Source organism: Papaver somniferum, chromosome 4 (assembly GCF_003573695.1).
Source record: "Papaver somniferum cultivar HN1 chromosome 4, ASM357369v1, whole genome shotgun sequence".
Classification (NCBI taxonomy): Eukaryota; Viridiplantae; Streptophyta; class Magnoliopsida; order Ranunculales; family Papaveraceae; genus Papaver; species Papaver somniferum.
Window position 1 is genome coordinate 131,208,552 of NC_039361.1, and position 27,697 is coordinate 131,236,248.

Here is a 27,697-nt window from a genome sequence, read left to right on the forward strand (position 1 = left end):
AACCGAGCAGTGCTCTAACATATTTTCTTCAAACTTGACATCTCTAGATATAATAATCTTGTTAACTAGTGGATTGAAACATCTATACCCCTTGTGCATGTTACTATAACCTAGAAAAATGCATTTTACTGATCTCGGTTGAAGTTTATGAGTATTGAATGGTCTAAGACAGGGATAACAAGCATACCCAAAAGTTTTTAATAACTGAAAATCAAGTGGGAGATGGAGTAGAAGTTCAAGAGGTGATAATTGTTTTAGAGTTGGCGTTGGCAGTATATTTATGAAAAAGTTAGCAGTTTCAAAAGAATAAGACCAGTATGACAAAGGCTAAGATGCATGAGAAAGAAGGCTCAAACCAGTTTCCACTATATGCCTATGCTTCCTTTCTGCAGTTCCATTCTGTGCATGAGCATGAGTACATGAGACTCTATAATCAATCCCACAATTGTCCAGGTAAGTAGAAACATTATTGTATTCTTCTCCCCAATTTGACTGTACAAACTTGATTCTTCTATTAAATTGATTATCAACATGGCTTTTAAATTTGATAAAAGTAGATTGCACTTCAGATTTATAAGCTAATGGATATAACCAAGTGAATCTACTAAAGGCATCAATGAAAGAGACATAATACTTGTATCCATTTATTGAACATAAGGGAGAAACCCATACATCTGTGTGAATGAGATCTAATGGACCGTACAAGTTATCATGTGCAACAGAAGGAAAAGGTAATGCATGACTCATTGCTTGTTGACAAGCAGTGCAAACCGAAGGTGAAAAATGACCATCAACAACTTCATTAACAGAGGTGAAATATGTTTTAGAGTCTTGTATGCAGGATGACGTAATTTATTGTGTCATTGGGAAGTTATAGAAGTACCAGTACCAGAAGCTTGTTTCAGTTGAGCAGCTGTAAGTTCCAAATGGTAGAGTCCATCTTTAATAGGGCCAGTGAGCAGAATATGATGAGTATCCAAAGCCTTCACCAGGAATTGTCATGATAAATTTCAAGATAAAAGTTATTCTCCTTTGTAAACCGTTGTACTGAAATCAAATTCTTTGTAATTGAAGGAACATGCAGTTTAGAGAAAGTAAATTTAGTAGTGCCATTTTGAAAATAGGAGGTGCCAATATGAGTTATGTGCAAATCCGAACCATTACCAACACGCATTTGTTCTGAACCTGATAAGGAGAGTGTAGATTCAGATTTGACAAATCAGATGTAATATGATGAGTTTCTCCAGAATCAGAAACCCATTCATCGTCATCAGTATAAGTTGCAAAAGTTTCAGGTTCTCGACACCATAACTCATCAAAATCTTCAATATAAGGATCAGAAGTGATGTTGTATGCTTGTGTCATTGAATTGTCAGATTGAGTATAACGATAACGACATTCAATAGCTGAGTATCGTGGCTTACGACAGATTTGACATTCAATATAGTCGTTGTACTTCGTAGGTGATGGATAAAATTGATTAACATTACCAGATCATCCAAATCTTCCACCACCATCACTTCTACCTCCTCTTAAACCGCCACGAAATCTAGCACCATTTCGACCATCAAGAAACATATTTACTCTATGTGGATTACCTCCAGGACCATAAAGAGCCCAATTTGAAGTTGCAGGAGGATAAAAACTAGAAGTTCCTGAAAACTGGTGATAATTGCTGGATTGAGGAGTATTAGAGCTTTGATAATTGTGTGCAAATGAGTGATGGTGTTGTTGTTGAGATACATTAGCAGAAGTTTTGGTGAGATCCACTTTAGATTCATCATTCACTCGTATTTTTTCAGATAAAAGTAAACCAAGAAGATCATACGAGGTGATGAGATTCTCATTCTTTAGTTGTTGAGTTGTTATGGATGTCTTAAATGCATTGAACTCAGAAGGTAGACCTTGTAAGATATGAAACACCAGATCTTCATTAGTAATTGCTCGATCAATTTGGGCTAACTGTCGAGAAATCGATTTAGATTTGTTGATGTACAACAACATCGAGTCTGTGCTTTTCTTTAATGTGACAAGATCTGTTTTCAACTTCATTAATCTTGATTTAGTGGTGGCATTATAATTGTGTTGAAGACGAATCCAAACTTCATGAGAGAAAGTGCAATCTAGAACCTGAGAATGAGTTTCCTCAGCACAAGCAGAGAATAACCATGATAAAAGAGCTTGATCTTGATTATTCCAGTATGTATAAGTAGGATTTCCAATGAATTCTGAATCAGGATCTGAACCTTCAACATACTTAGGATCGACCAAAATTGCAGCTTCATCAGAAGAATTACGTCTGTAATACTTTGCAGGACACTGAAATGATCCGTCTACAAAACGAGATAGATTGTAACTTCGAAGTAGAGGTACAATTTGAGATTTCCATAAGGTGTAATTGGTGTTTATTAATTTTGATGGAGGTTTGAAGGTTAAGGAAATGTGCTTGTTTGATTGAAGAGAACAATGAAGAAATTAGGGTTTTTAGGTATCTGATACCATGTGATGAGAGTTACAGTCGTTTGACATCTCATATCTGTTTTCATTTCATTTCTTCTCTCTTGAAACTTACAGACACAAAGAACAGATATTGAAGTTTTTTACAAACAACTCATTATCTACTGTTACTTTATTGGCTGGTTGATCCATCAAAAAAAAACTGACACCACTCAGTTGCACACATGTGATTCACACACAATGACAAGAATAAGTCAATAGTCTAACAAAGTTAAACAAACCAATTGAATTTTAATAAAGGAGAAACCAATTAGAAAACTTGGATGAACATGAAATTTATTAAATTAATGCAGTAATGATTATGTTTTAATAATTATTGTGAAAAATCAATATAAGAAATTAATGATTAATGGCGGCTTGGTATGAAAATGGTGAAGAGTTACAGAGAGAGGATAGAGAAAATGAAGAGTACCTTAGATCTTTTTTCATGTAGCTTATTAAAGATAATACTAACTGTGAGCATTACGCGTTTTTAGGGGCCACTCAAAAGGATTTAGGGGCCATCAATTTATACCCATCCAATGACTCTAGTTAAGGGGTACCCTATATGATATTGAAGTTACATAAATGCTCTTCTGGTAAAACCGTATAAAAACCAAATCAAAAAAAATTCTACTCATTTCAACTCTTCTTCTTCCAGTTTCATATCTTCCGATTGTGGAAGAAAAAAAACTTTCCTCGTTCAACCGAAACATCGCCGCGAATCGTAAAATCAAAACATCGTCGATTTGTTTATAAAATAATGGATAAGGGAAATGAAACCCACAGACCTAGAACCAAAAATGTTGCTCGGGGTATCGATCCAAAGATTGGGATTTTAGCAAGAAATAAAGAAATTCTTGATGCAAATGAAGAAGAACGCGAAGAACAAGTACCCGGCAATGTAGTCGGTGGTGGCGATTCCGATAGTCAAACACTTCGTCAACTTCAAATGGCCCCAATCAGGTAAGAATCTATCATTTTTGGTGTTTATTTTGCTTTAATTCGTCGAATCGTGAAAAAAAATTTCTAGGGTTTTCGGTTATTTATCCAGATTCGGACGATATTCATGCTCATTTACTTTCGAATGTAGTCGTGTTCTTCATTTCTCAAGAACATCGACAGTATTCGGGAGAAAGATTTGATGATTATCTGCCGAATATTGGTGGCCATATCTTCCTGGATACAAACTGCTAATAATCGGTAGTTTAATGAATTTTCTGTCTACCGATTATATTTAAGTAGACACAGAGTATTCGGAAGAACACTCACTACCGAATGTATATATTGAAAAAATCTCAAAATTTCTGATATAGGAAAAATCCCATTTTGGGGCCAGTATTTATTCGGAAGACCATATAATGTTTTATACCTCCGATTGTGTAGGATAAAATTTTAGAGTTTCTGAACTCCAGTTGATGAATATTCGGTTGTAAACATGTTTAGTTATATTCCGATTGTTTTTCATTCGGAAAAAATATGTGTCTTCTTACTTCCGAATTTGTACATTCGGGTTATAGATGTGCACTTTGTCTTCCGATTGTGTAGGATGAAAAATTTAGAGCTTCTGAACTCCAATTGATGCATATTCGGTTGTAAATATGTTTAGTTATTTCGATTGTTTTGTATTCGGGAACAGTATGTGTCTTTTACTTCCGAATGTGTCATTCGGGTTATATTTCCATACTTTGTCTTCCGATTGTATAGTTTGTAAATATTGTTCCTTTCTTTGTTGTTTAGACAAAGTCGAGAAAGGAGGAAGAAAGTGACAGCTAGTGCTAGGAGGGAAAGGAGCGCCAAAGATAATTCAAGTGCTCAACAAAGCTTACAAGAACAAAGCAGTCAACAAGGAGTGCAACCAAGTGCTGAACAAAGTGTAGAACAACAAGGCAGTGAACAAGGGGTGCAACCAAGTGTTGAACAAGCCGCTCAACAAAGTGCAGAACCAACTGCTCCACAAGTTACACCCCACCATGAAATTGAACCAGTTGATCCAGTGCCAAGAGTAGAAGAAGAAGGACAACCAAGTGGTACCCAAAAAGCCAAAAAAGGAAAAGATGGTGTAAAGAAGGATATTGCTAAGAAAGCATCACATCTTGTCCCTCAGCACTTGAAGAAGAAGGGTATTCAGCAGGCACAATCCTTGGGCTACCGGCGGATGGAGGAAAATTGCTATTTGGATACAAAGACTCATGGGCCAGAGAAATATACGAAACCGAGGTAATAAAATTACTATTTTTTATTAATGTATTGTCTATGTGTTATATCGTAATATTTGTATTAAGGATTTTTTTATGTACTTTAATAGGATCATCAAGATGCGGTCCGTCTACTCAAACCTACCGCCGCACCAACAAAAATGCTTGCGTGGCCTTTATCCGGTGAATGTGAAAGGTTCAAGTCAATTGTTGCCAACTCGGGGTTAGCTAATGCCGCCGAGAATTCATTGTTGGAACATGATCGTGTGGCCATATCGGCGTTCGTGGAGAGAATGTATCCTGAGACCGATACTTTCCATATGCCGTTTGGGGAGATGACGATTACTCCGGATGATGTTGTGCAGATTCTTAACCTTCCCGACCAAGGCACAGCTGTGAAGTTTAACTACACAAAGCAGTTAAGTTGGGCACAACTTTATGCTCTAACTAAAAAGTGCTTAGGTTGGGATGAAGAGACAACAACAGCAGAGTTTAGGAGGCATGCAAGTTACAGAACAAGACAGATCAACATTACAGCTTTGATGAATATGTTCGAGGCACCTTGGAGAAGGAAAAGAATGGAACGTTAACTGATGAGCAAGTGAACCACGCTGCCACCGCATATCTCCTTTGTGTATTGGGATGTGTCATATTCCCCAATACTTCTGGCAACCGGATCGACGCCAACCTTATACAACTTTTGGATCCTCTCCATGAAGTCGGTGACTATTCTTGGGGCACGGCATGCCTAGCATTCTTGATGGAAGAGTTGAGAAAGGCTTCGAGGCTAGGAACCTGCCAAGTTGCCGGGAATGTGGCTCTATTGCAGGTTTTTTCTTTAACTCTATAACTCACTCTATAGTTATTCAGTAGACAATACATATGATGCATATCCATAACTCCAAATGACGCATATTCGGTAGGAAATTATCCATCTCTTTTCCCGAATGTTGGTTATTCGGTGGTTAGGTACTTACTTTGTTTTCCGATTATATACAATCGGAAATATTCTTTTGATATTAGAACCGAATATACAGGCCAGAAAAGCTATAGGTTACTGAACTCCAAATGACGCATATTCGGTAGGAATTATCCATCTCTATTTTCCGAATGTTGGTTATTCGGTGGTAGGTACTTACTTGTTTTCCGATTATATACAATCGGAAATATTCTTTTGATATTAGAACCGAATATACAGGCCAGAAAAACTATAGGTTACTGAACTCCAAATGACGCATATTCGTAGGAAATGATCCATCTATTTCGAATGTTTGGTATTCGGTGGATAGGTACTCAGTTTTGTTTCCGATTATATATAATCGGAAATAAGTTTGGAAATTACTACCGAATATACACAATCTATTTACTAAAACTTGGTTTCTTATGTATATAGGCATGGATCTATGACCACTTCCCTATCCTGAAGTTGGCCGGAGAGAACCCGGGGTGGTGCAAAGGTACTCCTAGAGGAACAAAGTATATATTTGAAGACAACCGTTCTAGGACAAAAGAGCAGTTGATTCGCATGAGGGAGATTTTGGACCAATTGAAGGCCTCGACGTATGCTTTGATCCATACAAGGAAGATCGATCCAGTGGGCATATAAATGTTCGGTCGGACTTGTCCCTTTATTTTGGACCATTGTGGCACCCCACAGGATATGTGATGTATAACCCCTCTAGGGTGATGCGACAACACGGGTATATACAACATCAACCTGTGGAGAAAATGGGGGATTACTACAAATTGGAGTTGGAGTTGTGCTCTTCTAGTGGTGATAATCTCACGATTGTTCACACAGGCCCACCTACTGTTCTTGATAACTGGGATAAGAGGAATGACTTCATTATCGACACTGGTAGACGAACCACCCGAGGTGATGAAAATTCTCCAGACTATATGAGTTGGTATAACAAGGTATCACATCCTTTGGTTATCCGTGAAATCAAATCCAACACTACTACTGCGGCGGGTTCAAGTTATAATTGTATCATCAAAGACAAACCAGCTGGTTATGATAGACTGGTGCGTGTTCTTATATTTTTGTTCATTTTATATTATTCCTATAAATCTTAGGTAATTACCGTTTGATGTTATGTCATTACGTATAAAAAACAGGTGAATAGGTTCAAGCGTGTTTCCAAAATGTTAACTGCATGCTGAAGAGCGGAGATCCCATGCCAGCTGAGAAGATCAAAGAGGCTAGAGATCTAGTTGATAATATGGATAACGAAGATTATGCTGCCCAGTTTGGGGAGAAAGTCACGAAGAGGCATCATCGCCCAAGGTGGCAGTATCAAAGACGGGTAAAAGAACTCGAGCTTCATCGAGCGCTGAAGCTGCTCCAACTGAAGGTGCTCAAACCCGTGGTCGTGCAGGACTGGGAGGTAGTCACGGTCGTAAAGTAAAGAAGAGCAGATAAATGACAATGATTTTTGTTGTACATTCGGAAATTTGTTTGGGTAACTAAGTTAGACAAGTTCAAATGACAATGATTTGTGTGGTATATTCGGAAGTTTTGGTAACTAATTTAACTTCCGATTATTTCAAAGACAAAATTTGAAAAGTATAAGTTTTTCCAAATTCTGATTTTTGGGCCATCGTACATTCGGAACTTTACAAAAAACCTATCCTCCGAATATTACAAGTTCAAAACAAACCACGCCATGGCTCCAGGTGGTTCCAAGGGCCAATATTGAAGGTTAGACATCCCATATTCGGAAGTTTTGGTAACTAATTTAACTTCCGATTATTTCAAAGACAAAATTTGAAAAGTATAAGTTTTTCCAAATTCTGATTTTTGGGCCATCGTACATTCGGAACTTTACAAAAAACCTATCCTCCGAATATCACAAGTTCAAAACAAACCACGCCATGGCTCCAGGTGGTTCCAAGGGCCAATATTGAAGGTTAGACACCCATATTCGGAAGTTTTGGTAACTAATTTAACTTCCGATTATTTCAAAGACAAAATTTGAAAAGTATAAGTTTTTCCAAATTCTGATTTTTGGGCCATCGTACATTCGGAACTTTACAAAAAACCTATCCTCCGAATATCACAAGTTCAAAACAAACCACGCCATGGCTCCAGGTGGTTCCAAGGGCCAATATTGAAGGTTAGACACCCATATTCGGAAGTTTTGGTAACTAATTTAACTTCCGATTATTTCAAAGACAAAATTTGAAAAGTATAAGTTTTTCCAAATTCTGATTTTTGGGCCATCGTACATTCGGAACTTTACAAAAAACCTATCCTCCGAATATCACAAGTTCAAAACAAACCACGCCATGGCTCCAGGTGGTTCCAAGGGCCAATATTGAAGGTTAGACATCCCATATTCGGAAGTTTTGGTAACTAATTTAACTTCCGATTATTTCAAAGACAAAATTTGAAAAGTATAAGTTTTTCCAAATTCTGATTTTTGGGCCATCGTACATTCGGAACTTTAAAAAAACCTATCCTCCGAATATCACAAGTTCAAAACAAACCACGCCATGGCTCCAGGTGGTTCCAAGGGCCAATATTGAAGGTTAGACATCCCATATTCGGAAGTTTTGGTAACTAATTTAACTTCCGATTATTTCAAAGACAAAATTTGAAAAGTATAAGTTTTTCCAAATTCTGATTTTTGGGCCATCGTACATTCGGAACTTTACAAAAAACCTATCCTCCGAATATCACAAGTTCAAAACAAACCACGCCATGGCTCCAGGTGGTTCCAAGGGCCAATATTGAAGGTTAGACACCCATATTCGGAAGTTTTGGTAACTAATTTAACTTCCGATTATTTCAAAGACAAAATTTGAAAAGTATAAGTTTTTCCAAATTCTGATTTTTGGGCCATCGTACATTCGGAACTTTACAAAAAACCTATCCTCCGAATATCACAAGTTCAAAACAAACCACGCCATGGCTCCAGGTGGTTCCAAGGGCCAATATTGAAGGTTAGACACCCATATTCGGAAGTTTTGGTAACTAATTTAACTTCCGATTTTTCAAAGACAAAATTTGAAAAGTATAAGTTTTTCCAAATTCTGATTTTTGGGCCATCGTACATTCGGAACTTTACAAAAAACCTATCCTCCGAATATCACAAGTTCAAAACAAACCACGCCATGGCTCCAGGTGGTTCCAAGGGCCAATATTGAAGGTTAGACACCCATATTCGGAAGTTTTGGTAACTAATTTAACTCCGATTATTTCAAAGACAAAATTTGAAAAGTATAAGTTTTTCCAAATTCTGATTTTTGGGCCATCGTACATTCGGAACTATACAAAAAACCTATCCTCCGAATATACAAGTTCAAAACAAACCACGCCATGGCTCCAGGTGGTTCCAAGGGCCAATATTGAAGGTTAGACATCCCATATTCGGAAGTTTTGGTAACTAATTTAACTCCGATTATTTCAAAGACAAAATTTGAAAAGTATAAGTTTTTCCAAATTCTGATTTTTGGGCCATCGTACATTCGGAACTTTACAAAAACATTATCCTCCGAATATTACAAGTTCAAAAAAAACTGTTTCCTGGAACCAAACAACACCATAATCGGAAGAAAGTTGACTCATAACATAACCGAATATTACAATCGGTAGGTTGTTTAACAAAATAATCTACCGATTTCGTATAATCGGCTAGTTTTTATATTAATAATACTCCGATTACATCCATTACATAAAGTTCAAACGGCCTTAACCTTACAATTTCGTCAAAAGCACCTAAATCCATACTCCTAATTGACCATAAAAGTATTAAAACAGATCATAACTTCCAGTGACCATAGAAATTGTCCCTCTTGATTTTGTAGCATCCTTCATGTTCAAATCGTTTCCCGTAGAGGTCCACATACCGGCGATCCGCAAGATTTCTCTGAAATTACGAATGAGTAACAAGTTAGTACTAACTTTTGTTAATGTGAGTTGGAGTTACAGAGATACTTACTCGTTTTTCATACGTCCACCAAGGAAAAGCGTTCCTAACAAACCGTTCCTCATCTTCAAGTTTGTCAATCTCCTTATCGAGCGCATTCTTTCTCATCTTAATGTCATTGGATGATCTTCGAATTCGATTACCATCTAAGGCCTCAAATACCATTAAGATACGGTTCCATATCTGCTCTTCGGATTCCGATTTGTGGAGCTTGTGAACACGATCATGAGCAGTTACCACAACCCACGCTCTATAAATGCACAATCTTCTTCTTCGGCAAAAGCAATATCCATGTTTTTTGTTATGAAATTAAAACTGAAGAGAGGAAAGAGTTTGGTGCAATTGGGGTGATAGATATGAGTTTCTTCATATAGGTTTAGGGTCCAACGGCTCTTTTTGTTTTTCCCAAAAACTCCAACGGCTAATTTGACGAAAGTTGAATGTGGAGAAACCAATAATCGATAGGTATTGTATTTAGCATATCTACCGATTATGGTAGCTTTCAAAATTTGAATTTGGGGCAACTTATAATCGGTAGGTTTTGTAATATATTTAACTCCCGATTAACGCTGCATCCAAAACACGAACCAAGTGGTTATGGCTGGCTGTGTACACTCCCGATTAATGAACACAAATCATTCTAATACTGCACCGACTACAATCGGAAGTCTGGGAAATATTTTGGCTTCCAATTGCAATCGGAGGATAATAATGTTATCATATCCTCCGAATATATAAGGATAATTTCGCCATTACGAATTACGCGAGATAAGGGCTGGCTACATTTTTCCTTTGGGTGACCTTTTTTGTTTTATTATTGGCCCCTAAATCCTTTCGAGTGGCCCCTAAAAACGCGAGGTTAAAGAATAGTGGAGAACACATAAGAATAAACATGAAATGTAAAGGCGGTTTTGCAAAAGGAGTTTAAGTGTGGTGGCCATCACCATAAATTTATTCCGTACCCCGTATATTTGCTAAAACAAATTTTTGCAAAAAAAAATCTGAATTATATTATTGTCTTTTATTATTAAAAAATGGAACATATAATCATGTTCAAAAACTGGGGTTTGATGCCCTAGAGCAAGCCCTGCCTCAGGGACGGTTATGCTACCCCGTTTGCTATGGTTTTCAAGCAGTAAAGAACACTGATATAATCCGTCGATAACATATCCCCGACTACCCAAACAAAAAGCGACAGGCAACCAACTGTCTCAATTCCGTGCTTGATTTGTTCTTCTAGGTGGTGCGTTATTATTATTTTTTTTTCCCGTAAACCATTATATTATATTAAGTTTAAACACAGATTGGAATACACGTTGCAAGAAACATACGAAAAGATAGTGGGAATCAGAAGTGGGGCGTAGAGTGTTTGAGCACGTACTTGAACGTAAAACTACAGCCGAGTTTTAGCATAGTCAAACAAGAAGGAATTGGACAAAAATAACATCAAAATAAGTGATTTTGAGACTTTTCGGTGGTAGTTTGGACCAATCAGAACCATTAGTATACCTGTCAGACAGTTGGTTTTCTAGTTACTCATCATCATTCATTCCCCACTTGTCACACTTTCTCCGATGATTAGAGAAACCCAAGTCTAAGTCCACTCTGCAGCATTCTACACACATTCTCTCAATCTTAGAAAATCATTGTCTTGTTTGTCCATCTTGTATATAGATATCGAGGTTTCAAGTTCGCAAGAAGTGGTTTCAGTTAGAATATGGATTTTGGTGAATGCTTCCGCACCTGCTATGTGCAGAGAGTGGTTCAATTTATATTAATCATTTTCAAAGATAATCTGTTACAGATTAGGTAAACAAATCAAAGACTGAGCATGCCACTAATGTAGGCTTTAGAATCTGACATAAAACTAGGTCAAGAGACTTGGTGTGCAGTTTTTCTAGCAGAGTCTTCAGGACTTGGCTTAACACCTCCCCTCAAGTTGAACTGCAGCTGGCGAAGTTGCAACTTGCTACGTAAAATATTAAACCTTGGTGATGCAAGCCCCTTAGTAAAAATATCTGCAACTTGATCACGTGAACTGATGAACCTGACATGTAGTAGACCAGCAGCCACACGTTCACGGACAAAATGATAATCTATCTCAATGTGCTTTGTGCGGGCATGGAAGATGGGATTTGAAGTTAAGTACGTGGCTCCTAAATTATCACACCAGAGTAATGGAGGTGAAATTTTGAAACCAAGTTCCTGCAGCAAGGATTGAATCCAGATAATTTCTGAAGTAGCTATTGCAATTCCGCGGTATTCTGCTTCAGTACTGGACTTTGATACTGTCTTTTGCTTGCGTGCACTCCAAGAGATCAAGTTGCCCCCGAAATATATACAATATCCACTAGTTGAGCGTCTGTCATCCAGACTTCCAGCCCAGTCTGCATCAGAGTATGCTTGCAAAGAGAAGTCTGAGGTAGAACGAATATGCAGCCCAAAGTTTACTGTATTTTTAAGATAACGAATAATTCTTTTGACCAATTCCCAATGCTTCTCAAATGGGTCATGCATATATTGACAGACCTTGTTAACTGCCACAGAGATATCAGGTCGGGTTAAGTGCAGATATTGCAGTGCACCCACAACACTGCGATACAATGTAGAATCTGAAAACCTTTTTGAACCTTGCTTCTGAATTTTTGCATTCACTGCCAGAGGAGTGTTCACTGGCTTTACACCATCTAGCTTTGTCTTGCGCAGTAGGTCTGTAACATACTCACGTTGTGATAGAATCAGTTCAGAACCCTGTCGTATGACTTCAACTATCAAAAAGAAAGAAAGATCACCCAAATCCTTTAATGCAAACACAGCACTGAGATCTTCAATTAAGCCAGAGATCTCAAATGAATGTGAACCGGTCACTATTATGTCATCAACATAAACTAAAACGTACAATGTTGAATCCTTTGTTTGACGAATGGAGAGAGAAGTGTCAGAGATGGAACCTTTAAACCCCAACTTTACCAAGTAGTTGCTCAGTTTTGAAAACCATGCTCTATGCGCCTGTTTAAGGCCATAGAGTGATTTGTGCAGCTTGCAGACATGGGATGGATGCAGTTCATCGATATACCCCTGAGGCTGCTGCATATACACATCCTCTTTCAAGTCTCCATGAAGAAAGGCGTTCTCCACATCCAGCTGTTTGATATCCCAGTTGTGCATAACAGCAATTGACAGTACAAGCCTAATAGTGCACGGCTTTACCACTGGTGAAAAGGTTTCACCATAGTCAATACCAATTTGTTGGTTATATCCCTTGGCAACAAGACGCGCCTTTCTATTGTTGATTGAACCATCTGAATTCTGTTTAATTTGATACACCCACTTGGATCCCACCACATTCATACCTTTTTCATATGGCACCAGAGAGTATGTGTCATTCTTAATTAATGCATTGATCTGAACATCCATTGCATCCCGCCATTCCGGAATTTTTCTTGCAGCCGAGAAACAAGTTGGCTCCATGAAATCATCATCATGCAGAATATGCTTGGACGCAGTTAAGCACAACTTTTGAATAGGCTTGTGTATACCGGCCTTTGCCCTTGTGACCATTGGATGGGATAGAGTTGTTCTCTCAACTTCGTCACCAATATGGGAAGATGCAGCAGGCAGAGTTGAAGCATGTTCAGAAGTTGAAGATGTTGAACTAGCCGCAGGAGAGATAGTTGCATCAGAGCAAGGCAAACCTTCTGAGGGGGATGCTGAAATATTCACGTTGTCTGATGTCTGTGCAGCAGTAGGTTGTGAAGCATTACCCTGAATTACAGTAGTATTTCCTATACCAAATGGAGTCTTAGAGAAAATACTTGTGCTGGATTGTACAATACATGGATTTGGCACCGGGGATTGATGCTCGAGAGGCAAGAATGGGAATGTAGATTCCTCAAAGCGCACATGTCTAGAAATGTAGATTTTGTTTGTTTCTTTGTGTAAACACATGTACCCCTTATGTGCATTACTGTATCCTATAAAAACACATTGAATCGACCTAGGTTCAAGTTTGTCTTTATTATATTTCCTTAAGCAAGGATATGCAAGACAGCCAAAAACTTTCAAGAAGGAATAGTCTGGCAGTTTGTTGAATAACAGTTCCAATGGTGTTTTCGAGTTTGACACTGAATTTGGTAGGCGGTTTATAAGATAACATGCAGTAACAAAAGCATCTGCCCAAAAAGACCTAGGCATATGAGCATGAAACAGTAAGGCCAAACCAGACTCTGTGACATGTCTGATTCTTCGTTCTGCCAAACCATTCTGAGGTGACGTGTGAGGACATGAAAAATGATGCTGAATGTCAGACTCATTTAAATAGGAAGTAAATTTTTGATATTCAAGAGCATTATCAGATTGAAAATTTTTAATCTTATGACCAGTGAGATTCTCAACTTGTTTGCGAAAGAGAATAAAAGTCTGGAATGCATCAGACCGTAGAACTAGGGGAAAGATCCATGTATAGTGAGAATAGACATCCATAAACAAAATGTAATACCGAAAACCAGTTCTTGATAAGGAGGGTGAGACCCATATATCTGAAACAACTAAGCTCAAAGGCTTATTATAAACTGTTTTACTTAGAGAAAAAGATAACTTCTTGCTTTTACTCACATGGCAAGAATGACAGAAGCCAAAGTTTTTATTTGTTACTGGAAGTGAAAATTGATGACAGATTTTTGACACAGTGCTAAGCATAGGATGTCCTAGTCGCTGGTGCCAAAGAGGAAGAGTATAGGTCACCATAGCTTCAGGTTTTATTGAGTTCTGAATCAAATCTACCCCTTCAAACATGTAAAGGGCATTCTTGTTAAACCCTCTCAGCAGCATTATCCCCGTGCGCTTGTCCTTAACAACAAAGAAACCAGCATGAAACTCAAAATAAACATTATTGTCTTTACAGAATTGAGATACAGACAACAAGTTTGTCTTGATCTTAGGAACATGATAAATATGATTCAATGCAAAAGTTCGGGAATTAAGCGTAAAAGATGCATTACCAACATTGGAGATTTCCAGTGCATTACCATTGCCAACATGAACCTGCTCAGTGCCATTGTATTCATGAGGAACGGACAGATTTCTCATATTAGAAGTGAGATGATGAGTTGCACCTGTGTCAGTTACCCACTGATTTCCAAAGCGGTCTCCAGGTAAAGCAACATAGGCCTGCGCAGGACGCTGGTTGTTGGTTTGTCATAGCGAAACCAACATCTGTCACCAAGATGGCCCTTCTTCTTACAAATCTGGCACTTTTCTATGAACTGAGGAGGTTTCTGATTCTGCTGCTGACGAGCATTCATATTATTGTTGGAATACGGATATTTCTGTTGGACTGGATTCTTTTGATTACCTCTGCTTGTGGAGGGAAAGTTTGTGACAGCTACATTTGTTAATGGAGACTGCAGTGATGACAACTGTGATTCTTGGCGCATGTCATAAGTGATCAGATGAGAGTAAAAGATATCTATGGGCATATCCTCAACAGTGCTCAAAGCAGTGACAATAGGATCATAGCTTTGGTTAAGGCCATTACTAATGGCTTGTTTCTTTTCATTTGTTGTTACAGCACATCCAGATTCTGCCAATTGAGCAAACAAAGATTTAGCATCATTCAAATAGGTTTTGAGAGTTTTGTTACCTTTTGACATGCTATGCAGTTGCTTTTTCAGATTCATCCGATGATGAAAAGTTTTTGGTGTATATTCGGATTCTAGTTTATCCCAGACATCCTTTGCAGTTGTTAGGTGAGCTACATTACTCAGGACCTCAGGTGTCAGAGTTGAATTGAGCCAGCCAACGATGAGAGAATGCTGATGCTCATAAGCTGTAAACTCAGGATTTATATCTTCACTTTCAGGTAATGTCTTTGAAGGAACTTGTTTTGTTCCATCTACAAATCCACTGAGATCATAGCCTTTTAAGATTGGTTTGAACTGAGCCTTCCAGAGGATATGATTTGTTTCTGTGTGTTTTAATGTGACAAGGTGATGAATCTGCACCTGTCTTAGGGTATTTGTGGTGTCTGCCATGAATTTTTTTTTTGTTGTTGTGGTATTGAGCGGAAGATGGCTTGGATCAGGCTGATATCAAGTTAGAATATGGATTTTGGTGAATGCTTCCACACCTGCTATGTGCAGAGAGTGGTTCAATTTATATTAATCACTTTCAAAGATAATCTGTTACAGATTAGGTAAACAAATCAAAGACTGAGCATGCCACTAATGTAGGCTTTAGAATCTGACATAAAACTAGGTCAAGAGACTTGGTGTGCAGTCTTTCTAGCAGAGTCTTCAGGACTTGGCTTAACAGTTTCAATCTGAAATATCGTCTATTGGAGTGGGTTTGTCACACAAATTTCGTTTAGTACAATGGAGTTTATGAAACTTCCATTTCCGGAGCAATTCTCTCACTGGTTTTCATTGAAAACGAAGGTATTTTCAAGGTTTAGTATAGGAGCAGGATCTTCAATACTTATTCTAAGTTTGATATTTTTGTACTGCCCATCATCTTTATTCCAACCCATGTTTCAGGGGTTTCGCACTAGCAATAATCTTAATAGGGGTAATTCTTCTTCTTTATTGTTTTCGAGTACTTCTTCTAATTCATCAAACAATAGAAATTTTTCTGATTTTGATTTGGGGAAACTGGGTAAAGCCCATGATCGGATTCAAGGGAATGTTTCAGAGGGATCGAAGAATTCCAGCTTTTTGAGTTCTACGGGAGGAAGAGGAGACAATTCCCATGAAGGGAACGTTTCCGAGGGTTCGAAAAATGCAACCTTTTTGAGTTCTATTGGAGAAGAACAAAGAACACATGAAGGGAATTTTACTGAGCAGAAGACAAATGAGAGTTTAGTTAATGAAGGAGATGACAATAGTACTAGTTCTTCTTCTATTAATGATGAAGGTAAGAAGAAATGTGATATATATAATGGGAAGTGGGTAAGAGATGAAAAGGTACCATATTATCCAGTTGGTTCATGTCCATACATTGAGAGATCTTTTAATTGTCATATAAATGGAAGACGTAACGATGATTATTTGAAATGGAGATGGCAACCAGATGAATGCGATATACCCAGGTAAGATCATCTAGCTTTTCTTAATTTGAATCTAATTTTGTTTAACTTTCTTCGTGATTAGTTCTAGAGGAGTGCTTAGTGAAATTAGACTATAGGTAAGTTTCAGAACGACCTGTACCATTACAACTGGGGGCTGATGCAGAGTTTGACATCTGCCTGCTAACCAGTTGAGAGGCGCTATGCCATTTAATTGCTGATTCCTTTACCTCCTGGTTTTATTATGACCACAGTAAATTGAAATTCGCCGGATTTCTTTTTTAGAAAGTACTGGAAATCTTAGTCAATGAGTCCATTCTATGTTTGGCCTAGATTTTCGCGGATGGTGTGGATTTTATGAATTCTTTCCCCTGGGTTTTTGACAGAAAAAATCGTTTCTCCTTGTGGACATCAGCAGACCAGTGTCCATATTCCTCCTTTTGCATTACAGGAACACCTTCCTGGACTAGCTTCTAGTTCGCCGAACAGGAAATTGTCACCAGAGACAAAATGTTATCTTCATTTTTACAGATGGTAGTTTCTCTTGCGTTCATGAATGGTGAAACAGAGCCACAAGTATTTGGCAAGTTTGCCTCGATAAATGCACAATGCAGATCTCAAGCTTAGCTTGGAGAACTGAATGAATTTTACACTATCCCATGAGCTCCGAAGATCTATGGGAGTAGGTTGCTTGATCTGAATGCTGATATCGATGGAGTTGCTTTAGCAAACACATCTCTCTAAAGCATTGCTAAGTTGCTAACTTGTTTATGTGTAGTTTGAAAAGGTTGCGGAAAGGGTTGTGCTTGTGCAGCTTTTTGATGTTTTTTCAGTGTGATATTTGTTGCTGATATATACTGTGATCTATTTTGTTCTCCTACGATGTTTTTCTTCTTACGTTATGACATGAATGCAACAGATTGAATGTTACTGATTTTTTGGAGAGGTTGCGTGGAAAGAGGATCACTTTTGTTGGGGATTCACTAAACCGGAATATGTGGGAGTCATTGGTGTGCATACTTCGGCATGGTATCACAAATAAGAGCAGAGTTCACGAGATATTGGGAAGAACCAGCTACAGAGGACATGAATTATACGATTTTAGATTTGAGGCAAGTTTCTAGAGCTTTACTTTCTGAATTGTGATTTTCTCTTTCTTTTCAGTAATCTATATCAATAAACTCCTTTTTCTATGTTCTGGATGTAGTGCAGGACTACAACTGTTCTGTGCAGTATGTGAGTGCTCCCTTTCTGGTTAAAGAAACATATACAAAACATCCAAAGTTGAGATTAGATGTGATGGATCTAACGACATCAAAATTTCGTGAAGCTGATGTGATAGTCTTTAATACAGGCCACTGGTGGAATCATGAGAAAACATCTAAAGGGTGAGAATATGAGCTGTAATGAGAAATACTCGTCTCTTTCTTCTCGTACACTGCATCGTCGACGATTTACATCAGTGTCAAACCAGAAAACTATCCTATTTGAAACCAAGCTCAGCACGTAAAACAAATTTCTCTAATTGTTCTCTCATCCCATATCTTACTTCTAACTTTTGTGATTTCTGTTGTTAACACAGAGAGAACTACTACCAAGAAGGACCACATGTGTACCAAAAATTAGAGGTACTGGAAGCATTCGAGAAAGCTCTCAGTACTTGGGGCAAATGGATTGACGACAACATTGATACTAACAGAACTCAGGTCATCTTCAGAGGGTATTCAGTTGCCCATTTCAAGTAAGAAAGATTTCTATGAACTGATATTTTGAATTTCACTTTGTTCTCTTCCAAATTTCTTTTCATGCTTTCTAAAGAGTGGCATCTCAGTTCATTCTGTATTCTTGTGACTCATAACTGAGCTTTTTTGAATCTTAGTTCTAGTTTTGAGATGAAGCACAACATTTCTGTACTGCATCTCTACCTCTTAACTCAAAGTCACTGCATAACATCTTTTCATACTAAGCTTCATTTTGAAGAATGGCATTTCAAGTTCATATGGGCAATCAGAGAAAAGTTGCTAATGTGCTAGGAAAAAAATTTGTATATCTCTCTCTTAAGAATCTGATATGGTTGCAGGGGTGGACAATGGAACTCAGGCGGTCATTGCCATAAAGAAACTAAGCCAACCTTCAATGCATCAAATTTAGCTCAGTACGTTAAGAAGATGGAAATTGAAGAAAGTGTGCTGCAACAAATGAAAACTCCTGTAACATATATGAACATAAGTAGGCTTACAGACTACAGAAAGGATGGTCACCCTTCAGTATACGGAAAAAACTATAAGACTGATCAAGAACGAGCTGCAGCTGTGCAGGACTGCAGCCACTGGTGCTTACCTGGAGTTCCTGACACATGGAATGAATTGTTGTATGCTTCACTCCTAAAAATAGGCACTTAAACGTCAAGTAAAGAAGTTAAGAATGTGTTGGTTATACTTGCACGCCATTATTTCATTCTTTGGCATTGAAAGTTGTACATTAGGTGTAGAAGTCACGGCAGTGCTCTTGAATCTTGATATCTCATCTTCGTTGCTGTCAATATCTGTCTACCTGTAAATGTCTTATATATACATCTCTAATGTCAGGCTTTTTCTGGTTATTTCTGCTTCTGCTGCCAATGCCTCTCTAGTGTAGTAGAGAGCTAAGTGAAACTGTCTCCCTCTCTCTCTGAGTCCCGAGTATTCAATGCTTCATTTGAATTCAATTGTAAAGAGAAACAGAAACTCCCTCCTCAACGAATTCATTCTATCTTTCCCGTCTTCTTCTTCTTGCAATCAGTTCCTCAAAATCCCATCTTTTACAACAAATTTAAACACTAAAAAACTCAACTTTTGTCCTCAAGAACCCTCACTGCAATTATCATCGTCAACTTATACCCACCACCATTACTTGTCTCTTCTTCAAACTTGTGTTAACAAGAAATTGATTGAACCAGGAAAACAAATACATGGTCACATTATTCTTACTGGTTTAGGTCTACATGATGTCAAAATAGCAACCAAATTAGTTTGTTTATACTCTGCTTGTAACTACTTATCCGATGCCCAATTGATATTTGATAAATTACCTAAACGAAATATCTTTCTTTGGAATGTTCTTATTCGTGGGTACGCTTGGTTCGGACCTCACGAGCTCGCTATCTCGCTGTATTATCAATTGCTTGATCATGGTATCAAACCTGATAATTTCACTTACCCTTTTGTTCTTAAAGCTTGTTCTTCACTCTCTGCACTGAAAGATGGTGAAGTCATTCATGAAGATGTGATTCAGGCAGGGTGGGAATCTGATGTTTTCATCGGTGCGGCTCTTGTCGATATGTATGCCAAATGCGGATGTGTTGATAAGGCACGTCCGGTTTTCGATAGAATTCCTGCAAGAGATGTAGTCACTTGGAATTCGATGCTGGCTGCTTATTCACAAAATGGGTGTCCAGAGGAAGCACTTTCTTTGTGTCGTGAGATGGCTTTGACCAAGGACTTTCAGTCGACTGTAACTGTTGCCACACTTGTCGCTGTGATCTCAGCTTCAGCTGATATTGCAGCCCTTCTACAAGGAAAGGAAATTCATGGATTTAGTTGGAGGCGAGGATTTGAGACCCAAGATAAAGTGATTACTACTTTAGTTGATATGTATGCGAAAAGTGGTTCCTTAAAGGTTGCTGGAAGATTGTTCCAGCAACTTAAAGAGAAAAGAGTTGTTTCTTGGAATGCAATTATTACTGGATATGCAATGCATGGCCATGCTAAGGAAGCACTGGCGCTGTTTGCAGATATGCAGAAAGAGGGATTTCCACCTGATCACATAACATTCGTGGGCGTTCTTTCGGCTTGTAGCCGCGGAGGTTTCATGGATCAAGGGTGGAAGTTTTTCGAGTCTATGTTGGAAGATTACTTGATCAAACCAACAGTTCAGCACTATACTTGTATGGTTGATCTTCTTGGCCATTCTGGTCGGTTGGTTGAAGCCTATGATCTAATCATGGGAATGCAAGTTAGAGCAGATTCTGGCGTCTGGGGTTCTTTGTTAAATTCATGCAAACTCCATGGAAACGTGGAGTTGGGTGAACAAGCATTAGCGAAACTAATTGCATTGCAACCTGATGATGCAGGAAATTATGTCATTCTATCGAATATATATGCCCAAGCTGGTAAATGGGACGGAGTTGCTAAACTGAGGATGTTGATGAAGAAAAAAGGACTTAGGAAGAGCATTGCTTGTAGTTGGATTGATGTGAAGAATAAAACCCATGGATTTCTCGTCGGAGATGTTTCTCATCCTCAATCAGATGAAATTTATGCGGAATTGAAGAGGTTGGGTCGCTTAATGAAAGAAATTGGTTATGTACCTGACACTACTCCAGTTTACCATGACGTGGATGATGATGAGAAGATGAACATGGTTTATGGTCATAGCGAGAGGCTTGCAATTGCATTTGGAATTATTAGTACACCCTCAGGGACTAGGCTACTAGTGACCAAGAATCTGAGAGTATGTGATGATTGTCATGTAGTTATCAAATTCATCTCCAAAATCTCCAAACGGGAAATCATAGTTAGAGATGTAAATCGTTACCATCATTTTGAAAATGGTAATTGTTCTTGTGGTGATTACTGGTGAAACAGATAGAGAACCTTAAAGGCATGTTTCTCGGAATGAATGGACAAAGCTAGTCTGGATAATGCAGGTATATATTTTCTTTTTCTTGTTCCAAATCTAATTCTGCTTCACATTATATATGCATGTACCCTACTAAGCATATGAACCCAACCAATTTCCTTTAGCTACCCAACTAAACTCGAGGTCTGTGAATAAGGTTATTTACAGCGAAAGATTATTATTGCAAACAATTAGAACAAAAAAGAGAAAGAAATTGTGTACACAGAAGTGCCACATGAATATTAATCAAATAAATTGTTGCATAGTTTCTGTCAGTGGACTAAATGGAATAGGTAGTGAAAGATGACTAAAAGTTGTTTACAAACTATGGCAGATCACTTTATGCACAAGTCCATCATACATTTTTTCACAGTTTTATAATTTGCTGCGTATTTGTTAAAAACACAATGGATATATACAATTTGGGTGTGCCTTGCATTTCTTATGAGCATGTCTTGATGATAACATGGCAAAATTAGCAAGAAAGATGATGGTCTTATCCCCCTTTATAAATCGATGTTCTTAACATACCCAATTTTGATTCTAGGGGGCTGTATTAGTGACCTTGTTCCCTGTCGAATTATATGGATTCACCAAAAGGTGGTCATAGCAGTAGCTCAAATACGAAACAGAATCATCCCTTCTTACATTCCAGTCAAACAATAAACTTTTTATCTCAATATAAAGGGAATGATGAAATGAATTAGTGACATGTATCTAGCTTCTTCCTTTATCAATAAGATTTATAGGACCGTCATACATATTATGCCTTCCATCGCATAACAACTCTAATATGTAACCAATTTCCCATAATGTCTTCTGAAATGTCAAAACTGTGCCATAATATGTATCTAACTCCTTTCAACAACATATTTAGCTAGCCAAAACTTTTCCGGTACGTTTGTACTTAGCCTTTTGAAGTTACCTTGGGTAGAAAGAACTGTGAGACACACTAGCAACTGAAGGGCAAGAAATGGCGTGGAACGGATTAGATGCGCTGGAATTATCATTGAGCTCCATGGTGTTCTCATCAATAAAGGGGGGATTCGTTGGTGCAGGGAGGTTATATTCCTTGTTCAAAAGCATCTCTAGGACTTTCGACATAAATGGTCTTAACGAAGGTATCTCTTGTGTACAAAGAAGTGCCACATGAATAACCCTCAATGCACCCTTTTTCAAGTCACTTTCATCGTTGTAGTGATGGAACATCAAATTCGGGTCGAAGAGTGTTTCTGCTGTACCCATTTGGAAATTTTTCCACCCCTACCTCACACAACATTAACAGAAATTAAATTATGAAACAATAAATGCTTTTGAAGAGAATGAAACAAGTCTTTGTGAAGGAAATGTAGAAATTTACTGCTGTGATAAGACTGTCTGAGAAGTCCACATGTTTGCTCCTATTGTTCTGTCTTCCGGTAACAATTTCTAGCAACAGAACCCCGAAACTATACACATCTGCTTTTTCTGTTAATTGCCCATGTGCTAGGTACTCGGGCGCCATATATCCTCTGTGTATTCAAATAGGAGTTAGAACATAAAACTTCCGCATATATATATACTGATATACACCCATTATCTATATATGTCTCTCTATACGTACAAGGTTCCTGCAATAGCGGTGCTGATGTGAGTTTTATCTTCTTCGAAAGACCTAGCTAACCCAAAATCTGCAATTTTAGCTCGGAGTTTTGAATCCAACAAAATGTTGCTGGCTTTTATATCTCTGTGAATGATTCTATTGCTGGTGTTTTCGTGAAGGTAAACCAAACCTTCTGCTGTCCCAATAACTATCTCTAATCGCTTCTCCCACAGCAGTGCTTGAGCTTTATTGTTATCTGTCTTGTTAGCCAGGTGAACGGAACTTTCATTAGTAATTTGGTAACTTTGTCAAGAATTCTCGTAGTAGCAATTATAAATCAGTAAAACAAGGAAGAAGGATTATTACCGAAGAGGAAATGATCAAGACTCTTGTTTGGGAGATATTCATAGACAAGAAGGCTTTCGGGGCCGGAACAACTACAACCCAACAACCTAACCAGATTCTTGTGGTCCACACTGCTAATTATGTTAACTTCATTATAGAAATCTGCAGCTCTGTGCTTGTTATTAACGAAAAGTCTCTTCACGGCAATTTCTCTTCCATCAGCCAACACTCCCTACAATTGGTTGGGAGTAATAACTTGGTTAACAATTTGAAAATGTTAACCTGTTCCACATAAAAAGCTCTTCTTTCTGGCATTATGTTTGACATTCTTGAGAACTTAGGAAACCAAAAGATTTAATCTTAATTAAACATTTCTAGGAACCTACCTTGTAAACTGTTCCGAACCCTCCTTGGCCAAGCCTGTTTGCTTCATCAAAAGATCCTGTGGCCTTCTGCAGGACAGAGAACTTAAAGTTCAAGCTACTGTCGTGAAGGAGCTTCGCCATCTTCACGGCATCATCAGTTGAGCCTAAAAAGGTGTATACAGTTGCGCTATCAGTAAGCGTTTCATAGTATATTTTTGTTGCATTGAAACATTGAACTACAGCTACCTATTTAACAACGTTATTGTTAATTATTTGGGAGATTGTCAGGTTAGAAAAGCCTTGTACCTTTTCTTTTCTTTTCAATAATTTTCTGCTTCCTAGCATAAATTCCAATAGCTGCCCCAATTGCTAAAAGAATCGCAGCACTCAGAACGACAACTACAATCACAATAATTTTCCCTGCAAAACCATAAGTCAAATACATAATCAGATCAATTTTGGCGGGTAACTTATGAATTTTTGTTTCTAATACAATACTTCATTAGCAAATTCCTACCTTTTGACATTCCAGGGCTCTGTGGTTCTTCATTAAGGAAACTTGTGTCAGAATACCTCATGAAGCAACCAGTGTTTAATGCCCGCCCCTCCGACAATGGTAAACATCCAATAATGGAAGATACAGCAGTGTCTAAACATGCTCTGCAAGAACTCTGACTCAGTTTTTTCCAGCAATTTGCAAGAACATAGGCCGATTCATTTCCCTTTCCCGGCACCAGCACTTGAGATTTTGCATATCCCCCATTTCCTGGTGCCCTTGCAGCTGCATCTGTAACAGCTCTACGTGCCGATTCCTGAAACTTTGTGCTTTTTCGTGTTCCATTCGAGTTACATATTGCCTTGTCTCGAGGACTTTTATATTCGTCATAGAAGCTGTAATTTGCAACTCGCATGAAACAACCATCAAGGTAGATACTCCCACCGTTGTAGGGATAACATTGTGGAAGCAAACTACGCATCTGAGCATAGCAAAGTGCACAATCAACTAAGGTGAGGTCTCCATAGCATTGGGAAAGGCCAAAATTTGCATTAGGCTCTTCACCCGTAACTGCTTCTCCATAACCAGTAGTTCTCATCTGATCACTGATGGCTTCCATGGTGGTGACGAAGTTGACGGTAAAAATACTTGTGTTTGCTTCTCTGTCTTTCCCACAAGGCATCTCAATTAGTTGAGCTCTTGGTGCACCTATTGTTGTATCGATTTGTAGTAGAGCTAAGACCAGAAGTATCAGCAAACAGATACTCGAAGATGACTCCATCGGTGATGATACTGATATGTATTCCTAGTTCTCAAATCTGTTTTAGTAATGAAATTTAAAGAGATTTGTAAAAATTGTAAAGGAAGAACCAAAAGAAAAGAAAAAAGAGAAAGAAAAGAAAGATTTAGAGAGGCAGCAAAATTCAACCCTTCTAGAATGCTTGCACAACAACTCTAAATGAAAGCAAGAAAAGGAATTAAATTTGACTTCTTTGCTTCCTTTCTGGCTATCCGTAGTCAGCCGCCGGTTCACATTAGTAAGTTAATCTCATGAAATAAAAATTGCAGATAAACTGTCAGAATTTCATACTACAACTGGTATCACCCTGCAGAGCGCAGTCCTACTGGTGCAAATGCTAACCACAACATTTTTATATCTCTAATATATAAAATTAGGCATCTAACTTTACTTAATAATACTCCCTACGTTGTTTTTTAATAGGCTGATTTTGTTTTTAGAGAAATTTAAGGAAATTAAGAGAATTAATCATTGAAAGTGGTCTTCATGACACTTGTCAATAAAAGAAGTGAAGTGAAATGGTCTCTATGACACTTGTCAGCAAAAGAAGTAAAGTAAAATGGTCCACATGACACGTCATCAAAAGAAGTTAAGAGAAAAATAGTCCCAAAAAATTTAAGTAATATTTGACTTTCCCAATTAAAAAACCAGTCTATTTTTTTAAAATATTTATTTATAAAAACCAGTCTATGAAAAAAGAACGGAGGGAGTATATTACAAGTACATTAAACATTCAAAACCACATCTATAAGTTTGGTAGAGAGGTTAATAATACTAATTAATAATTGTTGTACAAACCACAAAGTACTCTAAAATTATTGTTGTTCCCGACATGTATGTAACTTTTTCCACTAATCACATGATCAAGTTGAATAATTTCCAGAATTTTGGTCAGGACAGAATTATCATGAGTCACACGACGAAAACACGCGAAAGTTGGATCATATCATATTCAAATGCGGGTCGAACTTGACCTGAGACCGACAATCAACCCGTTCTTATACTGTGGGACCATACTCGAACGTGGGGAATGACGCTAAATCCATAAGATAAATGTTCGATGACATGTCCGAATAAGATGTAAGATTGGTTCAGACTTCAGAAAACATTCTGTCGTACAATATCATTGGCTCTATTGCCAATGAGAATAAACAAGAGTTGTACTCTGCTGATTCCTACTAGTGCTAATACTATAGCATCTTCAAATTTGATAAATTTTGTGATCGGATTTCTATTCAATGAACTGATGATCTTAATCTTTAACCAATCAGCTATTTTAATTGAGAATAATTTATCGAAACAGGAAATTTAAATAATCAAAAAAAAAAATCGAAAAATGAAGTTGGAGTAATTGAGAATGGTAGGTAATGAACTCTTACCTAATTATGCTTGAATTGAACAAATAGCGATCTTCATTTTCTGCTGTTGTTCTGGAACCTGAACTATATATGTGTGATAGATTGGAGTAGTCATGAAAATCTTTTATCCTTTATCCACTGAATCTGACTTGTGCGATAGCGATGGAATCTTATAGTGTCGATCGAGATGGTGAAAGAGAGCTTAGAGAGAGATATAAGGAGCACTGAGCAGTGATATTTATCAAAGTTAAATGCTAAAATCAAAGTTGGATTTGCTTGACTCACAGCAATAGAAAATTAAACTAAAAGAAAAGTAGCTTCCATTATGTTTCCTGTCTTGTTTTGTCTTCGTAACCAGAAAAATTTGTATATTCAAAAGAAAAATACAAATTCAAGAATTGAGCTGACGGCGCTGTGTTTGACGGCTGCCAACATGTGTCGTCTTGTTCTATGACTAAGGAGCTGTGGTCTTATTTATCCTCAAGACATTCGACGCAGCTCTTCTCGAATGGGCCAATGCAGATGTTAAGTGGTCCAACTCAACTCTAGAAACCAGGCTCTGAGCCTTTCACACGTTTAGGATGCTCCAGGCGAACGAATATTTTGGAGCTTTTCTATCCTGGCTAAATGGGACTTATAGGGATTAATTGAGCCTATAGATTTCTACATCCATCCAATGGAGAAGGATAGGGTGTCTAAATTTGCTAAAATTACCAATTTATCTTCTAAAAAATATTAATAATACAAATCTATCCCATTAACTCTTAATAATAAAATGTAAAACTAAAAATCAGTTTCAATTCCTAATTTATAAACTGATTCTTCTTCTCTTCTTCTCCCTCTTTTTTTCATTTTTTCGAAATAAAAACGTCGTCGATTATCAACGATCCAAATACGATTAATCGTTTTCTTCTTCTATAAAATGTCGCCGAAACAAGCAAGAGTGAAGCATCCTACTAACAGGAAATTTCCTAGTGTGGATAATCCCGAAATTGTTGAAGCAATTCGAAATAAAACGAAGAAAACGGTTGAGGAAGTTGAACCATCTTTGATCGCACAAGAGGAGGAAATTGGTCGAATCAGGTACTTTTCTATCAACCGAATCCTCTAAACTAGGTTTTAGTAACATTCAATCACTCAAACATCGATAATTTTGATTTCAAACTTATCCGTGTTTATCAGAACCCCTTTATGTTAGTGTACATGTGAACCAATTGTATTAGGAATCGGTTGTTGTTCATGCCCTCATACCCCGATTGTGCAGCATGTGTTTTCTGGTTCGAAAAATTTGAACCAGAATCGGTCAATGTTAATACCAACATAGCCCGATTATGTAACCGTAGGGATAACCGTTTTCTTGTATCTTTTTTTCGCTAGAATCAGATTACATATATGTCCACACAACCCG

The 27,697-nt window shown here is 37.8% G+C and overlaps 3 protein-coding genes across 4 annotated transcripts; 2 read left to right on the forward strand and 1 right to left on the reverse strand.

Moving 5' to 3' along the window:
• The first annotated feature begins 15,920 nt into the window (after positions 1-15,920).
• Positions 15,921-19,287, forward strand: LOC113276579 (protein trichome birefringence-like 2). The gene is made up of 5 exons (XM_026526201.1): positions 15,921-16,709; positions 17,605-17,797; positions 17,898-18,073; positions 18,268-18,426; positions 18,766-19,287. Exons 1-5 carry the CDS (start codon positions 15,997-15,999, stop codon positions 19,085-19,087), a joined length of 1,563 nt encoding a protein of 520 aa, XP_026381986.1. The 5' UTR covers positions 15,921-15,996; the 3' UTR covers positions 19,088-19,287.
• Positions 19,288-19,334: 47 nt separating this feature from the next.
• Positions 19,335-22,374, forward strand: LOC113276578 (pentatricopeptide repeat-containing protein At3g46790, chloroplastic-like). Its single transcript, XM_026526199.1, has one exon. It carries the CDS (start codon positions 19,374-19,376, stop codon positions 21,303-21,305), a length of 1,932 nt encoding a protein of 643 aa, XP_026381984.1. The 5' UTR covers positions 19,335-19,373; the 3' UTR covers positions 21,306-22,374.
• LOC113276577 (cysteine-rich receptor-like protein kinase 2) lies at positions 21,967-26,716 on the reverse strand. Of its 2 annotated transcripts, none has more exons than XM_026526197.1 (8): positions 26,311-26,716; positions 24,154-24,950; positions 23,943-24,056; positions 23,658-23,800; positions 23,293-23,503; positions 22,948-23,182; positions 22,705-22,855; positions 21,967-22,607 (listed from the first exon to the last, which is right to left on the reverse strand). In XM_026526197.1, the coding sequence occupies exons 2-8, from the start codon at positions 24,911-24,913 to the stop codon at positions 22,266-22,268; spliced, it is 1,956 nt and encodes a 651-aa protein (XP_026381982.1). In that variant the 5' UTR covers positions 24,914-24,950; positions 26,311-26,716; the 3' UTR covers positions 21,967-22,265. The 2 variants fall into 2 exon arrangements, with proteins under 2 accessions (XP_026381982.1, XP_026381983.1); XM_026526198.1 differs by lacking the exon at positions 26,311-26,716 and adding an exon at positions 25,061-25,267.
• Positions 26,717-27,697: the final 981 nt, after the last annotated feature.

Coding starts and splice junctions, on each gene's coding strand:
- LOC113276579 (XM_026526201.1), top strand. CDS start 15,997: ATGGAGTTTATGAAACTTCCATTTCCGGAGCAATTCTCTCACTGGTTT. Junction 16,710..17,604: donor GATGAATGCGATATACCCAG/GTAAGATCATCT, acceptor TGAATGCAACAG/ATTGAATGTTACTGATTTTT. Junction 17,798..17,897: donor TATACGATTTTAGATTTGAG/GCAAGTTTCTAG, acceptor GATGTAGTGCAG/GACTACAACTGTTCTGTGCA.
- LOC113276578 (XM_026526199.1), top strand. CDS start 19,374: ATGCTTCATTTGAATTCAATTGTAAAGAGAAACAGAAACTCCCTCCTC.
- LOC113276577 (XM_026526197.1), bottom strand. CDS start 24,913: ATGGAGTCATCTTCGAGTATCTGTTTGCTGATACTTCTGGTCTTAGCT. Junction 23,801..23,942: donor TATTGAAAAGAAAAGAAAAG/GTACAAGGCTTT, acceptor ACACCTTTTTAG/GCTCAACTGATGATGCCGTG. Junction 22,856..22,947: donor ACCGCTATTGCAGGAACCTT/GTACGTATAGAG, acceptor TTGAATACACAG/AGGATATATGGCGCCCGAGT.